Genomic DNA, 20,341 nt, shown 5'->3' with positions numbered 1-20,341 from the left:
AAGGAACAGGGCCACAAAGTGCCACAAACAAGGGCTTGAAATGGGGAACCGCTGCAAGCACCCACCCAGTACGGTCTGTGAGCGAAGGGGCCCCCCGGAGTGCAGGGGACTACCCGCGTGGCGGACACACAGTGGACGGCCATGGCGGGTGCCCCCGGGACAAGGGGAAACCCCGGAGCGCAGAGACCCGACCGCATGGGGAGAGCAGTGATAGTGGCCATCCTGGACGGCCCCCTAACAAAGGGAAACCCCAGAGTGCAGGGGCGCATCCACCGGACAAATATGGTTAATCCCACAGGAGCGAGGGGGCAGAAGCCCCCCACCAGGATAGTCACCTGGAACGTAAGGGGACTTAACGGCCCAGTGAAGAGATCTAGAGTCCTCACCCACCTCAGAAACATGAGGGCCGACATAGTCTTCCTCCAAGAGATGCACCTGAGGGAGCAGGACCAACTGCGGGTAAGAAAGGGCTGGGTGGGACAAACCTATCATTCCTGTTATGGGACAAGGGCCGGGGGGTGGCGATCCTGATTGGCAAGAGGACAATGTTTAGGGCGACAAAGACGGTTACAGACCCAGGGGGGCGGTATGTCATGGTCAGCGGGGCCCTGGATGGGGCGCCGGTAGTTCTAGTCAACGTGTACGCGCCCAACTGGGACGACACGAGCTTCATCCAAAAGACCATGGCAGAAATCCCGGACATAGCGACGCACCGACTAATCATGGGGGGGGACTTCAACTGTGTACAGGATCCAAAGACGGACAGATCAAACCCCAGAACGGGGAAAACCTCAAACATGGCAAGGGAACTCAGTCACTATATGGAGCAGATGGGAGCAGTGGACCCCTGGAGATTCGCCCACCCGGGGGAGAAAGAATTCTCTTTCTTCTCCCCAGTACACAACGTGTACACCAGAATTGACTTCTTTGTGGTGGGGAAAACGGTGCTTCCAGGGATAGACAAGGTGGAATACTCCGCAATTGTGATATCAGACCACGCCCCACACTACATGGACGTGCGGCTGGAGACGGGAAGGGCCCAGCGCCCTACATGGAGGTTGGACGGTGTCTTACTAGCTGACAAGGCCTTCAGCGAAAGGATAGCGCGGGCCATAGCGGAAGACACGGAGAACAACCAAAACGGGGAGGTCTCATCCTCCACGTTCTGGGAAGCGCTTAAGGCCGTACTAAGAGGGGAAATCATTGCCTACAAAGCGCAAAGAGATAGGGAGGAAAGGGTGGCTAGGCAGAAGCTGGTCGATTCCATACTGGAGGTAGACCGTAAATACTCTGAGGCCCCGACCAGAGAGCTCCTGGCGGAGAGAAAAGAATTACAAAGGAACTTTGACCTGCTCTCCACCAGGAAAGCAGTACACCAACTCCGCCAGGCACGCGGGGCCCTGTACGAACACGGAGACAAAGCCAGCCGCCTGTTGGCACACCAGCTGAGAAAGCAGGCAGCCAGCAGAGAAATTGCGCAAATCAGAGGTACCAGAGGCACGTGGGAAACAGAACCAGAGAGGATTAACGAAACCTTCAAGGCCTTCTACCAAGAGCTGTACACCTCAGAGCCCCCAACGGGGAAGGCTGGGATGAACCGGTTTCTTGATGGACTGGACATACCAGTCGTGGGAGAGGGCAGAAAACGGGATCTGGAAGCACCACTAGCACTGGGAGAGATCATGGAGAGCATTAGCTCCATGCAGACGGGGAAGGCGCCGGGACCGGACGGATTCCCGGCGGACTTCTACAAAAAATTTGCGACAGCGCTGGCCCCGCACCTGCGGGAGATGTTCACAGACTCGCTAGCTAGGGGCACACTGCCACCCACGTTAGCACAGGCCTCAATCTCGCTGATACCTAAGAAAGACAAAGACCCAACGGAATGTGGGTCATACAGACCCATATCTCTGCTGAATGCAGATGCCAAAATACTGGCCAAAATCCTAGCCAAAAGGCTAGAAGACTGTGTACCTGAGGTGGTCACAGAGGACCAGACGGGCTTCGTCAAAGGTAGACAGCTTACCGCGAACATCAGGCGCCTGCTGAACGTGATAATGACCCCCTCCGGGGAGAGAACACAAGAGGTGATCGTCTCCCTGGACGCAGAAAAGGCCTTCGACAGAGTCGAATGGAAATACCTCATAGAGGTACTGGAGCGGTTCGGGCTTGGAACAGGGTTCACCGCTTGGGTAAAGCTCCTATACAACGCTCCCATGGCGAGTGTACGGACCAACAATACCAACTCCCAATATTTCCAGCTGCACAGGGGCACCAGACAAGGATGCCCACTGTCCCCGCTGCTGTTCGGACTAGCAATCGAACCGCTAGCAATCGCGCTCAGGGCAGCAAAAAATTGGAGGGGGATCCGAAGGGGAGGTAGAGAGCACAGAGTCTCACTCTATGCGGATGATCTGCTCCTCTATATCTCGGACCCACAAAGCAGCATGGACGGAATCATCGCGCTCCTGAAAGAGTTTGGAGCCTTCTCGGGCTACAAACTCAACATGAGCAAAAGTGAGATCTTCCCAGTACACCCGCAAGGGGGGGGGGGGTGGGGGGGGGGGGGGGCAGCACCACTAAAGGGGCTGCCATTCAAACAAGCCCGACATAAATTCCGCTACCTGGGGATCCAAATAGCCCATGACTGGAAAGGGATCCACAAATGGAACCTCACCAGCCTGACGGCGGAAGTTAAAAAGGACCTGCAAAGATGGAACACACTCCCGCTCTCCCTCGCGGGGAGAGTCCAGATGATCAAAATGAACGTACTGCCCAGGTTCCTCTTCCTGTTTAGATCCATTCCGATCTACATCCCCAAGGCCTTTTTCAAAGCGCTGGACAAACTTATCATGGCGTTCGTATGGGGGGGTAAAAATGCTAGGATCCCAAAGAAGGTCCTACAAAAAACAAAATCCAGGGGGGGCTAGCCCTCCCGAATCTACAATTCTACCACTGGGCGGCATCAGCCGAGCGAGTATGGGGATGGATCCAGGAGCCAGAAGCCGAGTGGGTGCGTGCGGAGGAGGCCTCCTGCATGGGAACCTCCCTCCGGGCCCTCGCCACGGCAGCACTCCCATCCCCACCCAAAAAACACTCCAGCAGCCCAGTGGTGACAGCCACCCTCCAATCCTGGAACCAACTGGGGCAGCAATTTGGCCTGTACAAAATGTCGGGCAAGGCTCCCATCTGCAACAACCATAGGTTCAAACCAGCACTGACTGACGCCACCTTCAAAAGGTGGAGGCAGGACGGGGGGACACTGACAGTCAGGGACCTATACACGGACGACAGGATCGCAACACTGGACGAACTGACAGAGAAATTTCAGCTAGCTGGGGGGAACGAGCTACGGTACCTGCAGCTCAAAAACCTCCTACGAAAGGAGACAAGGACGTACCCACAACCGCCACGACAGACACTACTGGAAGACCTACTGGACGCAAGTATCCTAGAGAAAGGGAACTGTAGTGACATGTATGACCGACTGGTAGATAGGGACGACACCGTACTGGACGCAACAAGAAGGAAATGGGAGGACGACCTGGGGATGGAGATAGGGTGGGGACTCTGGAGCGAAGCACTGCATAGGGTCAACTCCAACTCCACGTGCGCAAGGCTCAGCCTGACGCAACTAAAAGTGGTACATAGAGCCCACTTAACGAGAAACCGTATGAGTAGGTTCTTCCCGGAGGTGGAGGACAGATGTGAGCGGTGCCAAAGAGGCCCGGCCAACCACGCCCACATGTTCTGGTCTTGCCCCAGACTTGTGGAGTACTGGACAGCCTTCTTCGAGGCTATGTCCAAAGTGGTGGGGGTGAGGGTGGAGCCATGCCCGATAGTGGCGGTCTTCGGGGTTTCAGACCAGCCAGATCTATTCCTGGGGAGGAGGGCGGACGCCCTTGCCTTTGCCTCCCTGATCGCCCGCTGTAGAATCCTGTTTGGCTGGCGGTCAGCAGCACCACCCAGAGCTGCTGACTGGCTGTCCGACCTCTCGGAATCTCTCCAAATGGAGAAAATCAAATTCGCCATCCGAGGGTCGGACGACGGCTTCCACAGAACGTGGGAGCCATTCATGCAACTGTTCCGGGACCTATTTGTGGCCAACGTACAAGAGGAAGAATAGTCGGGTGGCCAAGAATCAGGGGAAAATGGACGGGAATAGGGGGAAGGTGGAGGGGGGGGGGGGTTACGGGCTCGTCATGGGGGTTTGATGGCAAGCCAAGGCCCAAAACCAAACTATAAATAAATGCCTATAAACATGTGCCTCGGCCATATTGGGGAATGTAAAATATGTATGCCGGCTAAAGGGGGCGGCCACAATTGTTGTTATGAAGATGCTTACCTGTAAATATTCATGTTAAATTTTTGTGTTTTCTTTTTTTTTCCTCTCTAATAATTGGTAATTTGTCATATATAAAATATGATAACTCAATAAAAAACATTTATAAAAAAAAAGAAACTCTATGTGGCAAAAAACATTCGTAGGGATGGCATACAGACCACCAAACTGCAGCGGTAATGTTGGGAACAGCATTAGACAGGAAATCAGTGATGCATGTGTTCAAGCAACATTGTGATAATTATGGGTGAATTTAATCTGCATATAGTTGGGTGAGTCAAGTTAGTCACAGTACAATAAAGGAGACATTTCTGGAGTGTAAACGGGGATGGTTTTCTGGACCAATACTTTGAGGAACCACCAAAGGACAGGCCATCTTGGACTGGATGTTGTCCAATGAGAAAGGGTTCTTTGGAAACCTCAATGTGAGAGAAGCCTTGGGGCTGAGTGACCATAATATGATAGAATTCTTTATCATGGTGGATATTGAGGTAGTTGATTCTAAGACTAGGGCCCTGAATCTTAATAAAGGTAATTATAATGGTATGAGGCATAAGTTGGCTATGACTGACTGGGAAACATTGTTGAAAGGAAGGACAGTGGACAGGCATTAAACGAGCGAATGGGTGAACTCGAAAAGTTGTTTATTCCTATTTGGCGCAAGAGTAGGAATGGAACTGTGGCCAATCCATGGCTTACAAGGGAAATTAGAGATAGTATTAGATTGAAAGAAGAGGCAGACAAGTTGGCAAGAAAAAGCAATAGACCAGAGGATTGGGAACAGTTTAAAATTCAGCAAAGGCAGACCAAGGGATTGATTAAGTAGGGGAAAATACAATATGAAAGAAAGCTATAAAACTGACTGTAAAAGTTTTTGATAGGTATGTAAAGATAAAAAGATTGGGGCAGCACAGTGGTGCAGTGGTTAGCACTGCTGCCTCACAGCGCCTTGGACCCGGGTTCGATCCCAGCTCTGGGTCACTGTCTGTGTGGAGTTTGCACATTGTCTCAGTGTCTGCGTGGGTCTCACCCCCACAACCCAGGGTAGGTGGATTGGCCACATGAAATTGCCCTTTAATTGGAAAAAAGAATTGGATACTCTAAATTTTAAAAAAAGAGAAAAAGATTTATAAAAACGAATATAGGCCCCTTACAGTCAGAAATGGGGAAATTAATAACGGGAACAAAGAAATAGCTGAGGAACTAAATTTGTACTTTGCTTCTGTCTTCACAAAAGGAACAAATGAATAATTTGTTGCACTGCCTCCAATGCAAGTATATCCATTCTTACATGTGGAAACCAAAACTGCACACAGTATTCCAGATGTGGTCCCACCAAACCCTATACAGTGTATCAGAATTTATTCCTGTATTCCAATCCCCTCACAATGAATGCCAATATGCCATGTGCCTTCATAATTGCTTCCAATACTTGCATGCTAACTTTCAGCGTTCTTTGTACATGCACATCAAAGTTTCTTTGAACATAAACACTTCTGTTTTTCTATCCTTATGACCAAAGTAAATGACTTCATGCTTTCCTTCATTGTATTCCATCTGCTATCTTGTAGTCTGCTCGCTTAATCTGTCTATATCTCCGTGCAGCCGCCCTGTGTCCTCCCCACAGCTTACCTTTCCACCTAGCTGTGTATCATCGGCAAACTTAGATACATTACTCTGTCTCTTCATCTGAGTCATTAGTACAGATTGCAAATAGCTCAGGTTCCAGGTTACAGGACTCCACCATTCACCAACTTGAAATTGCCACCTTTATGTCTACTCTCTACTTTCTGTCCATTAACCAATCCACTTTCCATTCCTCTTCCAATTGCAAAAACACCCTTGAACCAAAACATTGTTTCCTGGCACTGGGCTAATTTTGGATCCAATTTCAGACTTTCCCTTGATTCCATGAGCATTTAATTACTGAACAATCTGTCATTCATGTGGAACCTATTTGCCTAGCTTATTCCTAGCTAATGTCCAATCTCTAGAAAACAAACTAGACGAAATTAAAGCCGGGCTCACTTTTCAAAGGGAACTGAGGGACTGCTGTGTGCTTTGTTTCACGGAGACATGGCTCACTCCTGCTTCACTGGACTGTGCCCCACAACCAGAGGGCTTCTCAATCTACCGAATGGACCGTATGGCAGCCTCAGGCAAGGCTTGGAGAGGTGGGGTCTGCCTCAAAATCAACACCTCCTGGTGCCTAGATGTAGCAACACTGGCGAGTTTCTGCTCCCTGGACCTAGAATACCTGACACTAAAATGCCGCCCTTACTACCTTCCGCGGGGGTTCAGCTCCGTTATCCTGACGGCAGTTTACATCCCACCCCATGCGAACGTGAAAATTGCACTGGATGAAATATTCACCACCACAAATAGCCTTGAAACGAAACATCCCGACGGGCACCCTGGTCTTGTGCGAATCAGCTGCCGGGGGTATTCGCAGACATCTTCAACCTCTTTTTACAACAATCTGAGGTCCCTATCTGGTTCAAGAAGACGACCATCATCCCTGTACCAAAAAAAAGTCAAGCAGCGTGCCTTAATGACTATCGTCTAGTGGCTCCGACATCTATCATGAAGTCCTTCGAAAGGTTAGTCATGGCACAAATCAACTCCAGCCTCCCGGATTGCCTTGATCCACTACAGTTTGCCGACTGCTGCAACAGGTCCACAGCAGACACCATCTCCATGGCCCTGCACTCTACCCTGGAACACCTAGATAACAAAGACACCTATGTCAGACTCCTATTTATCGACTACAGCTCAGCCTTCAACACCATCATTCCTATCAAAACTTATCTCCAAACTCCGTAGCCTTGGCCTCGGCTCCTCCCTCTGCGACTGGATCCTGAACTTTCTAACCCACAGGTCACAATCAGTAAGGATAGGCAACAACACCCCCTCCACGATCATCCTCAATACCGGTGCCCCACAAGGCTGTGTCCTCAGCCCCCTACAATACTCTTTGTACACCTATGACTGTGTGACCAAATTCCCTTCCAACTCGATGTTCAAATTTGCTGATGACACCACCGGAGTGGGTCGGATTTCAAATAATGACGAGACAGTGTACAGGAATGAGATAGAGAATCTGGTGAACTGGTGCGGCGACAATAATCTCTCCCTCAATGTCAACAAAACAAAGGGGATTGTCATTGACTTCAGGAAGTATAGTGGAGAACATGCCCCTGTCTACATCAATGGGAACGAAGTAGAAAGGGTCAAGAGCTTCAGGTGTCCAGATCACCAACAACCTGTCCTGGTCCCCCCCATGCCGACACCATGGTTAAGAAAGCCCAACAACGATTCTACTTTCTCAGATAACTAAGGAAATTTGGCATGTCAGCTACAACTCTCACCAACTTCTACAGATACACCATAGAAAGCATTCTTTCTGGTTGTATCACAGCTTGGTATGGAGCCTGCTCTGCCCAAGACCACAGGAAACTACAAAAGATCGTGAATGTAGCCCAATCCATCAGCCAAACCAGCCTCCCATCCATCGACTCTGTCTACAATTCCCGCTGCCTCGGAAAGGCAGCCAACATAATTAAGGACCCCACGCACCTCGGACATACTCTCTTCCACCTTCTTCCGTCAGGAAAAAGATACCAAAGTTTGAGGTCACGTACCAACCAACTCCAGAACAGCTTCTTCCCTACTGCCATCAGACTTTTGAACAGACCCACCTCGTATTAAGTTGATCTTTTCTCTACACCTTGCTATAACTGTAACATTATATTCTGCAGTCTCTCCTTCCTTCCCGATACGGTATGCATTGTTTGTACAGCATGCAAGAAACAATACTTTTCACTGTATACTAATACATGTGACAATAATAAATCAAATCAAAACCTTGTCAAAAGCCTTGCTAAAATCCATGTTGACTAAATCAAACAGCTACCCTCATCGACGTTCCTTTTTACCTCAATAACTATCATCAGGTTACTCAGACATCGTCATGCTGACGGTCCTTGATTAATCTGTGACTCTCTAAATGATGATTTAAAGTGTCCCTCACAATTTCTTCAATAACTTGCCCACCACCAGTTTAGGCTGACTGGCCAGCAGCTGCTTGGGCTCTCCCTTCCTCTGCTTTTAAACAATGGTACAACATTGGCTGTCCTCAAGTCCTCCAGCACCACACCAGTGTCCAGAGAGGATGGAAAATGGTGGTCAAATCTCAGAGTTCCCAATGTCAGGGATCCTGCTGTAGGAATTCGGGGCAATCTTTTGTTATAAGCTGGCACCAACAAAGTGGAATAGTCTGAACATCCTATCCCTTATGGCCAATTTTGTGAGGTACCAAATGGTTCTGGTCCGGACAGATTTCTGACTCCAGAATTCATTTTGCTACCAGAGCCAAGGCTGCTCTGCATAAATATGTCTGTGTCTGTGAGTTTTTAAAAGTTAATTCATGGGATGTGGACATCGCTGGTGGGCCAGCATTTATTGCTCATCCCTGATTGCTCTTGAACTGAGTGGCTTGCTAGGCCATTTTGAGAGTCAACCACATTGCTGTGGATCTGGAGTGACATGAAGGCCAGGCCAGGTAAAGACAGAAGATTTCCTTCCCTAAAGGACATCAGTGAACCAAATAGGTTTGTACTAATCAATAATGTTTTCATGGTCATAATTAGGGATAAATTCAGATTTTTATTGAATTCAGATTCCACCATCTGCCACGGTGGGATTCGTACCTGGGTCATAGAATTTACAGTGCAGAAGGAGACCATTCGGCCCATCGAGTCTGCACCGGCTCTTGGAAAGAGCACCCTACCCAAGGTCAACACCTCCACCCTATCCCCATAACCCAGTAACCCCACCCAACACTAAGGGCAATTTTGGATACTAAGGGCAATTTATCATGGCCAATCCACCTAATCTGCACATTTTTGGACTGTGGGAGGAAACCGGAGGAAACCCACGCACACACGGGGAGGATGTGCAGACTCTGCACAGACAGTGACCCAAGCCGGAATCGAACCTGGGACCCTGGAGCTGTGAAGCCATTTTCCCTGGATCATTACCCTGGGTCTCTGGTTCACTAGTCCAGTGACAATACCACTACCCCATCACCTCCCTGCATGCGTCGGTATATCTGTGCGTGAGTGTTTGTGTCTGTCTGTGAATGTGTGTCATCGAATCATTACAGCACAAAGAGGCCATTCAGTCCAACAAGCCCAGACTCACTCTCTGTAGAACAATAGTCAGATCCTTTCTCCCACACTATCAAACACTGTAAGTTTATTTCCCTCGAGTGCCTATACAGTTTCCCTTTGAAAACATTAATCAGCTTCTTCCAGGAAGTGTGTGTGTGTGTGCCGACATGTCTGTGTATGTTTGTGTGTGTGTCTGTGTGTATGCCTGTCTGTCTGCATGTATCTGCTTGAGGCTCCTGGTGCTCTCTGTTTTAATCCCATCACCTGCCCAGTACACTTCCACTTTTGAAATATTTATGCAATTCCCTACTATGTATTTGCAAAGAAAATAGGAATGGCTATTGCTGTGTTCAATAACGGCTGTTGTCACTAATTCTCAAACTCTTGTACTCTCCTTATCCTTCAGGGACAGTGTTTCTTTGCCATTAATCCAGGTTGCTTTGCTCCAGATTTTGAGAAAAGGATGTCGGACTTGCTTAACATACACAGAACACTAGAACCAGTGAGTATAACTTTAATAACTTTTTTAAATGAGAATTTAGAGTATCCAATTCTATTTTTTTAAATTAAGGGGCAATTCAGCGTGGCCAATCCACCTAATCTGCACATCTTTGGGTTGTGGGGGTAAGACCCATGCAGACAAAAAGCAGCCAGTGCTGCTGAGAATGAGGTGGCAGCAGCCGTTAGTCCCACACAGTATGGCAAAGAGGATTGACCAGCAGTGTAGGAATAAGATCAACGACCTACATCAGGCAACACGAGTGAGTAGACACCAACGCCCCCCCCACACCCCCTCCCCAAGGGAACATTCACCCCCATCTCTCCAAGTGGCCCACAGCCCTCCCTCCCCACTACCCCCCAAAACCTGTCTTCACACCCCCTCTCCCATCACTGAACCATACGTGTGGTTAATGATGCCCTCTCTGTGTCTCCTCAGGAAAAACTCTCCCACAATCGGCGGGAGAGGGCCCAGACTGGCGGAGGGGTGCCGGACATCAGAATCTTCACCTCTTTCGAGGGCCGTGCCCTGGAGGTGAAGGGGGTGGCCAAGGATAGAGCGGTCAGCTACACAGATGCTGCTGGATGCCGCAGAGCTGGGCCTCTGGAAGTGGGTTACCTGGAGCTGATGGAGATGATAGGGAGTAGCCAGGATGTTCAGAGGGAGATGTCAGCATTACTCCAACAGATCCATAGCCGCTTGGAGGAGTCCCAGTGAGTGGCATCGAGGCCAACACTGCTAGGGTGGCGACCGCAGTGGAGAACCTGGTGCACAACATTGGCACCAAGAGTGAAGGTATCCAAGGCATGGTGGAGTCGATGACGGCCATGGTTGAGGGTCATGGCAGAATGTCCGACTCGCTGGGGGATGTCACCAGGCCAACCTTGATCAGATTCTGCGGGATATGTCCCGCTCTCAGATGGGCATGGCTTAGGCACTGCAGAGCATGGCCCAGTCACTGAGTAACATCGCTGAGGTCTTCGACACAATGGTGCGGACCATGGGGAACTGCCAGGGCTGGCAGAGCCAGATGATGCAGGGGCAGCCGGGGCTCAAACTAGCTGCCCCTCAGTCCCAAGGTGAACCCCATGGCACTCGATGACCCTGGCGGGAGTCCTGTGGGGCTCTGGGGCTGGAGGGATCCAGCGCGCTTGACGGCGGGACATGTACAGCCATGCCGTCCTGTCCTGTGTGCTGATTGCGAGACACGGCCTCATCAGAGGGATGGAACTCAGGGGAGCTGATGGCCACTGTTACCACTCCATAGGACAGGTTGCCCTCCCCCCCCCCCCCCCCCCCCCGCCCCGCCCCCGTGGTGCTCGTCCAGCTCCATCCGTGGACATGTCCCCGGAACTGTGTCCTATCTCCTGGGTGTTCGGATGTTGGTTGCTGCTGGTGTGGTGTTGCCTCCTACAGTGTTCAGGCATCAAAGTGCGAATAGAATGCTTGGCAATGACTCCCACATGATACATGGCCCGCCCAACCACGGGAATCCATTTGGCATGTGTCAAGTGCGCACTTAACCACGATTGCCAATTCCCTATAATTAATAGCCTTCAGCCGCACAGTCAGAGGCTTCAGCAGTCGGAAGAGGTTATAGGTGATCGGTGGGGCATTCGGGCAGAGTCAAGAGTGACCCCCAGAATGAGGTTGGGGTCCAGGGGTTGGCATGGTGGTACCATGAGCAATTGCCCCCGGTTGCCCCCCCTCCCAGCCCCCAGCGCTCCCCCCCCCTCCCATGGCGGCTACACCTGCGACCTGCGGAGGGTCACCCATATCCAAGCTGAGCACTGGGGTGGCAATCTCTGCACACCCGGGCTCTTTGCCAGTGAGCAAAGATGGCTACTCACCTCCTTGGCTTCCCACAGAAGCCCTTCCGCCAGGTTCATGTTTCTCAAAAGGAATATTAATGGGTGCTAGCGTGACCGCTTGCTGGGGAGGCCGCTGAATGACGAGTGGCCATTGGATATGGGGAACACTCTCATTGATTGTCCGGAAATTAGGCTTATGTGATCCCGATTTCGCCTACGGGTTGCATCACAATCTGTTTGGTGCCCGGCGTGGATCATGGGCTGGATTCTTCCACCTGTCCTCCGCAAGAATGCCACAGTGAGACGTGGACAATGGAGAAGTCCGGGCGGATTTTTGCATCCTGTTCAAGCGCCCCCCGAAATATACTTCCCCAACTCTAATTATACCAGAAGCACCTTTGACCCATTATAACATATTTTTCTCAGATTTAAGACCCGCCTGGACCGTTGCAGGAGCCAGTTAATGGTTGTATGACCCAAAGCAAAAATGAATCCAAAAAATTTGCAAATACATGTGGTGAACGTATTGTACTAACCATTCACCACTGTATTGCATTGTATCACGCTGTTGCCCATGTGGGCTCCACCTATGGACCATTGTGCTCTACTACACAGAATGTATCATGTTGGTGCCCATGTGGGCTCCGCCCCTGGCTCTTCCCGCTTGAGGGGAGGTATAAAGAGCAGCTGCCCTGTAGGCGGCTCTCACTTGCAGAGCAGTCGCAGGCAGGCACTGTTCTAGTCGATTAAAGCCACTGTTCACTTCAACTCTCTGTCTCGCGTGAATTGATGGTCGCATCAATACATTAGTTCAAAGGGGCTATTTTACATTTAATCACAAGACGCAACACATCCCCAAAATCTAGTACAGTTCAGAGTGATCATTATTCTACATATACATACAGAGAAGACCAACAAATATTCATACAATTGGTTCAGATTATCAGTCATTGTAATCGTTGTTGTTGGCCTTTCCTTTCATATAAGGAAAAAGAAAGGATAAAAGGATACCAAAAAGAGTGAAGATCTCAGGATAACAGGATAAAGCCATGAGCACATGGGACTACAGTGCATGCCCTCCTGTACAGGGCAAGAAACAGCTACACAATATATGAGATCCCTCATGGGGTAAAAGACAACCTCTTAGAACCTATCTCAGCCTCTCAAGACCTCCAAGCATTGAAAGGATACCCCAGGAAAAGGGGATAAAACAGGATACCGTGGGTTAGCACTGCTGCCTCACGGCACCGAGGTCCCAGGTTCGATCCCAGCTCTGGGTCACTGTCCATGTGGGGTTTGCACATTCTCACCGTGTTTGCGTGGGTTTCACCCCCACAACCCAAAAGATGTGCACGGTAGGTGGATTGGCTACGCTAAATTGCCCCTTAATTGGAAAAAATGAATTGGGTAGTCTAAATAGAAAAAAAACAGGATACCACCATCAGTACACTCTCATATACAAGAGCCAGTAAACCAAGGATTCTTCCACCGTGCCAAGACTCGCAACACAACATCCCTCACTCCTCTCCAGCCAAGTCAGAGGCACCATTCAGACTCTACCATCACCAGAAAACTTAAACCATTTTCCACCACGGAAACCACACAGACAAGGAGAAGAAGAATCCAAGGACTGAAGGTGAGCCCCCACCGAGGAAACTGCACTAACGACTGACAGGATTCTTTCCTCTGTTTCATCCATTCTCTTCAGGTTATCTGGCAGTTCATTAATATGAGCATTGATAATCTGGACCAACAATCCAAGACCGTCACCTCATGTCTGCATGGGTTTCCTCCGGGTGCTCCGGTTTCGTCCCACAGTCCAAAGATGTGCAGGTTAGGTGGTTTGTTTATGCTAAATTGCCCCTTAGTGACCAAAAGGTTAGGTGGGGTTACTGGGTTACGGGGATGGGATGGAGGCATGGTCTAAAGTCGGGTGCTCTGTTCAAGGGCTGGTGCAGACTCGATGGGCCGAATGGTCTCCTTCTGCACTGTAGGAATTCAATGATGCTATGATATGTTCCATGATCATTTTGTCTGCGATATAAGTAATATGGAAATCAGAAAAATGGGCAAAATCCTCCTGTCCTTTCAGCAGGCACTGCAGATCTCCTTATCCCAAGAAATCGCAGACCACGGCTTCAAGAGATACAAGGGATGGAGGTTAACATTTTGAGGCGTTGCCCCTCACATGATATCCCCACGTCCCGGATGAAGCCGCAGTGACTCCGGCCTCTGGGTGAAGAGCCGGCCGCCGTGCATGCGATGTCACCAGACTCGGCTGGCGGCAATTCTGGCCCGTGTGTGACGTGTCAACACCGGTCAAAGTGTACCAGCAGGCAACAGGAGGGGCCAGCATTCGGGCCAGCCGAGTAGGTGCCAGCCCCGGGGGTCGGGCCTTGAATCTGGATGACCCAGAAGAGACCGAGGCCGAGGATGAGGCTGAGATGTAGCTGAACTGTTTGGCAATGCCCCTTGTGTATTCGTGGCTGGATGCAAACGGACCCCGTCCTTGCCAAGGTGCAGCATCTGGTGCTATTCGGTGGCCGCCATCGACGGCTACCTAGGGAAGTTGAAGACTTCTCGACGTTTGAGGGACTGACTGTAGAAGACGGTATCCTCCTGTGGGGCACGAGGGTTGTTGTCTCGGCGAAGGAACAAGATGTCACGTTGAAAGAGCTTGTCAAAGCTCACCCAGGAGAGTCCAAAATGAAGGTGCTGGTGAAACGTTACGTCTGGTGGCCGGGTTTGGACACAGGTGTCAAGGTGTTGACTCACCAGTGCTCCATCTGATAAGAGCACCAGAAGCTCCCTGCAGTGGCATACCTACACGCTTGGAAGTAGCCGGCCGCCCTTGGGTTCGCGTGCACGCGGATTACGCCGGTTCATTCCCGGGTTCGACGTTTTCCATCCTGGTGAATGCCCACTACAAATGGCTGCAGATTCAGAAGGTGGCGACGATCACCTGTCGGGTGACCGGTGAGCCTTTGCACATTTCTATTTCCACACATGGAATCCCAGAGGTGCTCGTAATGGGTCCTCTTTCACGAGTGAAGAACTTGGCACTTCCATGAAAGGCAATGTGATTCAGCGCGTCCGCACTACCTCATACCATCCGGCATAAAATGGTTTGGGAGAAACAGACGCGCAGGCGGTAACGTGGTGATGGACACCAGGCTGGCAAGTTTTATGTTCTTGTACAGGACCATGCGGCATGTAGTAACTGGGATGGCCCCCGCTGAGATGCTCATGGGTCATAAGCTTCGTATCTGACTTTGTTTGATTCTCCCAGACATCAGCCGAAAGTGCGCCATAATCAGCATTTGCGAGGGCGTTGCCCGGTTTGACCTCGACCTCTCCTATGCTTCTCACCTGACACTGCAGTGTTTGGTCATAACTTCAGCGACGGTGTTCACTGGCTCTCTGGGATTGTCGTCCATCGAATGTGGTGGTATGGATATGAGCACTGCCATTGGTGCAGAGCACTGGATTTCCATTGGCTCTGGCTGGTCATGTGCCTCTCGTCCGATTGGTTGGGACTAGTCATGTGACTGCTCTCCAATTGGCCGAGAGGCAAGTAGGCCCGCCTCCGAGGCGGGTATAAGTACCCAGAGTTCCCGGCGGTCGGCCATTCTCTGTAGTCGACCACCGGGCTAACAACTAGCTGATTAAAGCCACAGTTCGGATCCTAAATGTGTCTTGAGTCGAATTGATGGTAACTCAATTTAATCAGCTAGAATTTTGGAATGGAGCTTCGCATCAAGCCTGACTGCCTCCGCACCAGCCCGCATGCTTCAAATGCGTCTGCAATTTTTAAACACTGGCAGTCGTGTTTTAATAGCTACCCAACGACTGCAGCCGGCAAGCCCACCAAGGAGCAGAAACTCCACATCCTCCACTCATGCATGGGCACATCGGTCTACGCAATGATCAAAGACGAAGGCGATTTTGATACGGCCATGGAGATTCTCAAAGGACACTTTCTCCGGCCGGTCAACGAAGTATACGCACGGCATCTCCTGACGACCAGACAACAGTTCCCTGGTGAGTCCCTCAACGAGTTTTACCAGGCCCTCGCAGCTCTAGGGAGAACGTGCGCATGTCTCCAAGTTTCGGCGACGGAGCACATGGAACTTCTAATCAGAGACGCTTACGTTGCTGGCATACAGTCTCCTTCTATCCGCCAACGATTGCTAGAGAAGAACACCCTCAGCCTAGCTGAGGCACGGATTCTTGCAACCTCCCTGGCGGTTGCTGACCTGAACGCCCGCGCATACACCCCCGGCCGCGCAGAAACCCACTGGACTTCATGGCACGCGCCACCCCCATCCTCCGTGGACCCAGACCCCCCCCCCCAAGCCTGCGCTGCGAGTCGCTCCGATAAACTAGCGGGGCCCTGTTGCTATTTCTGGGGCCTCTCAAAGCACCCCCGCCCACGCTGCCCGGCCCACTCCGCTCTGTGTAAGAACTGCGGGAAGAAGGGCCTCTACGCGGTGGTCTGCCAGACCAAGTCGGTCGCTGCTGTCCCGCGCAGTGACTGCGGATCGCCCCCCCCCCCCATCCCCGGGCCACCCCAGGGCCCCACGCCGCGCACCAACCTCTCCGGCCCACCTACGGGCTCCCGCAACGGCCCCACGGTCCTCCCGACCCGCGCCCCCAGCTGCCCTGACCGGCCCGCGGACGCCACTGACACTGCCCCCAGCCACGAGGCTCCCACGGGCGCCACCATCTTGGGCCCCGGACGCCATGTGCGGGTCATGGGCGCCGCCATCTTGGTGCCCCGGCTTCAAGTGCGGGTCCTGGGCGCCGCCATCTTGGGACCCAGACTCCACGTGCCGGTCCAGGGCGCCGCCATCTTGGGCCAACCCGGAAGGCCCTGCAAGCGACTACTCTGCCACTGAAGAGGATCTGGAACTCTCACCACGACTGGCTTCCATCAAGCTCGACCAGTCGCGACCTCGCTCACTCGCCAAGACTACAACGACGGTGCAGCTCAACGGACACAAAACAAGGTGCCTGCAGGACTCCGGGAGCACGGAAAGTTTCGTCCACCCCGACGCGGTAAGACGCTGCGCGCTCCCCATCCACCCAGTTAAACATAAAATTGAATTGGCCTCAGGTTCGCATTCCGTCCAAATCACCGGGTGCTGCATAGCGGACCTCACAGTCCAGGGGAGGGTTTTCAAAAATTTCAAACTCCACATTCTCCCCCGTCTATGCGCTCCGGCACTCTTGGGCCTGGACTTCCAGTGCAACCTGCAGAGCTTGACTTTTCAATTTGGCGGCCCTATTCCTCCTCTTACTGTTTGCAGCCTCGCGTCCCTCAAAGTGGACCCCCCTTCCTTGTTTGCTAATCTCACCCCAGTTTGTAAACCTGTCGCCACTCGGAGCAGACGATACAGTGCCCAGGACTGGACCTTCATCGGGTCCGAGGTCCAGAGGCTCCTTAAGGAAGGAGTTATCAAGGCCAGCAACAGTCCCTGGCGAGCCCAAGTGCTGGTAGTTCGGACTGGGGAGAAAAACCGGATGGTCATCGATTACAGTCAAACCATCAACAGGTTTACACAGCTGGACACGTATCCTCTCCCCCGTATTTCCGACCTGGTTAACAGGATCGCGAAGTACAAAGTCTTCTCCACGGTGGACCTTAAGTCCGCCTACCACCAGCTCCCCATCCGCGCGAGTGACCGCAAGTACACCGTGTTTGAGGCAGATGGGCGCCTCTACCACTTCCTCAGGGTTCAATTTGGTGTCACAAATGGAGTCTCGGTCTTCCAACGGGAGAGGGACCGAATGGTCGACAAGCACGGTTTACGGGCCACCTTCCCGTATCTCGATAACGTCACCATCTGCGGCCACGACCAGCAGGACCACGACATCAACCTCCAAAAATTCCTCCGAACCTCAAAACTGCTTAATTTAACTTACAACAAGGATAAGTGCGTGTTTAACACCGACCGTCTAGCCATCCTTGGCTACGTAGTGCGTAACGGAGTGATAGGCCCTGATCCCAAACGCATGCGCCCCCTGATGGAACTTCCCCTCCCCAACTCCCTCAAATCCCTCAAACGCTGCCTGGACTTCTTCTCATACTACGCCCAGTGGGTCCCCAACTGAAATGCCGACAAAGCCCGCCCCCTCATCCAGTCCACCTCCTTTCCCCTGTCGATGGAGGCCCGCCAGGCCTTTAGCCGCATCAAAGCGGATATCGCAAAGGCCACGATGCATGCTATCGACGAGTCCCTCCCCTTCCAGGTCGAGAGCGACGCGTCTGACGTAGCTCTGGCGGCCACCCTGAACCAAGCGGGCAGACCCGTGGCCTTCTTTTCACGAACCCTCCATGCTTCCGAAATCCGCCATTCCTCGGTGGAAAAGGAGGCACAGGCCATAGTGGAAGCTGTGCGATATTGGAGGCACTATCTGGCCGGCAGGAGGTTTGCCCTCCTCACAGACCAACGGTCAGTAGCTTTCATTTTTCGACAATGCACAGAGGGGCAGGATCAAGAACGACACGATCTTACGGTGGCGGATCGAGTTGTCCACGTACAACTACGATATCTTGTATCGTCCTGGGAAGCTCAATGAGCCTTCCGATGCCCTATCCCGCGGTACCTGCGCCAGCACACAGATTGACCACCTCCGCTCCCTCCACACGGACCTCTGCCATCCAGGGGTCACCCGTTTCTACCATTTTATTAAGACACGCAACCTGCCCTACTCCGTCAAGGAAGTCAGGACAGTCACTAGGAACTGCCACGTCTGCGCCGAGTGCAAACCCCACTTCTACCACCCCGAACGAGCGCATCTGATCAAGGCATCCCGCCCCTTTGAACGTCTCAGTATAGACTTCAAGGGTCCCCTCCCCTCCAACAACCGTAACACTTATTTCTTGAGTGTTATCGACGAATACTCTCGATTCCCTTTCGCCATTCCCTGTCCCGACGTGACCACAACAACCGTCATAAAGGCCCTCCTATCCATCTTCTCCCTGTTCGGTTACCCCGCGTACATCCACAGCGACCGGGGGTCTTCTTTTATGAGCGACGAACTGCGTCAGTTCCTGCTCAGCAGGGGCATAGCCTTTAGCAGGACGACCAGTTATAACCCCCGGGGTAACGGTCAGGTCGAGCGGGAGGATGGCACCATTTGGAAGACCATCCTGCTGGCCCTACGGTCCAGAGATCTCCCTGTTCCCCGTTGGCAAGAAGTCATTCCCGACGCCCTGCATTCAATCCGGTCTCTCCTCTGTACTACCACTAATCAAACACCTCATGAACGTCTTCTGGTTTTCCCCAGGAAGTTGTCCTCAGGATCCCCTCTCCCGACCTGGCTGGCCACCCCCGGGCCCATCTTGCTCCGGAAGCATGTGCGGGTGCACAAGTCCGACCCGTTGGTTGAGCGAGTCCAGTTACTCCACGCCAACCCGCAATATGCGTACGTGGAGTATCCCGACGGTCGGCAGGATACGGTCTCGCTCCGGGACCTAGCATCCGCCGGCGTGCGGCCTTCTTCCCCTACACCAACACCTCCCCCCCAACCCCAATTCCCCCCAGCACCCCCCCGCGCCCCCACGACCCAGCGCACATGTCCCCTCTTCCCCGATTACAGCGTCGCCACCACCGGCCCGGGGTATGGAGACACATCTACGACCAACGCTCCCGGAGGCAAGGACGACCATCGGCCCAACGTCACCGGCTCCACTGCGAAGGTCCTCCAGAACACCACGGGCGCGCGACAGGCTGATCGTCTCCATCTGATGCGGCCATGGACTCTTTTTGAACATTTTTGTGTCGTCCTGTTGTTATTAGTGGTAGTAGTATTGTTTTGCCACGGGCCAGTGGGCAGCTCACCTATCGATTTTCGCTGCTCATACCACCAGTCCTCGGACCCCCCCCCCCTCTTCCACTTACACCCCCCCCTTCTTTCTCCACAAGGGGTGAATGTGGTGGTATGGATGTGAGCACTGCCATTGGTGCAGAGCACTGGCTTCCCATTGGCTCTGGCTGGTCATGTGCCTCTCGTCTGATTGGTTGGGATTAGTCATGTGACTGCTCTCCAATTGGTCGAGAGGCAAGTAGGCCCCGCCTCCGCGGCGGGGTATAAGTACCCAGAGTTCCCGCAGTCGGCCATTCTCTATAGTCGACCACCGGGCTAACAACTAGCTTATTAAAGCCACAGTTTCGGATCCTAAATGTGTCTTGAGTCAAATTGATGGTACATCACTTACCAAGTTCAGGTCTGGGAGCAACTGATCCGACGGCATTTGTATCACATTTGCTCACGGAGGTTGGTCCCTCGTGAGGTTCCTCAGAAGAAACCTGTCCTGGATCCTCCAACTCCATTGCCGAGCCAACTTGCTGTGAAGCCTCCAGTCTGTGTCAGCGCCGACATGCCCAGTGTTGTATCTTAGAATTCAGAAATGGAGGTGGAGGCGTCTGAAGTCTCGGATGCTGAATCCACAGTTCAGCCGCCTCCTGCCGACCGTCCACCATGGTGTTCCTGCCACAGGTGATGCTACCCT

General features: G+C 52.2%; 1 protein-coding gene across 1 annotated transcript in view; it reads left to right on the top strand.

Annotated features, from left to right (window-relative positions):
• Positions 1–20,341, top strand: part of LOC119971830 (uncharacterized oxidoreductase YjmC-like) — a 101,990-nt gene that overhangs the window by 78,903 nt on the left and 2,746 nt on the right. The window contains exon 9 of the mRNA XM_038808037.1: positions 9,920–10,015. Within this exon, the coding sequence (XP_038663965.1) occupies positions 9,920–10,015 (96 nt within the window). The remainder of the gene's footprint in view (positions 1–9,919; positions 10,016–20,341) is intronic.

Source organism: Scyliorhinus canicula, chromosome 9, assembly GCF_902713615.1.
Source record: "Scyliorhinus canicula chromosome 9, sScyCan1.1, whole genome shotgun sequence".
Lineage (NCBI taxonomy): Eukaryota > Metazoa > Chordata > Chondrichthyes > Carcharhiniformes > Scyliorhinidae > Scyliorhinus > Scyliorhinus canicula.
Note: the sequence above shows the minus strand (reverse complement) of the source record. Positions and strands in the feature narration are given on the sequence as shown.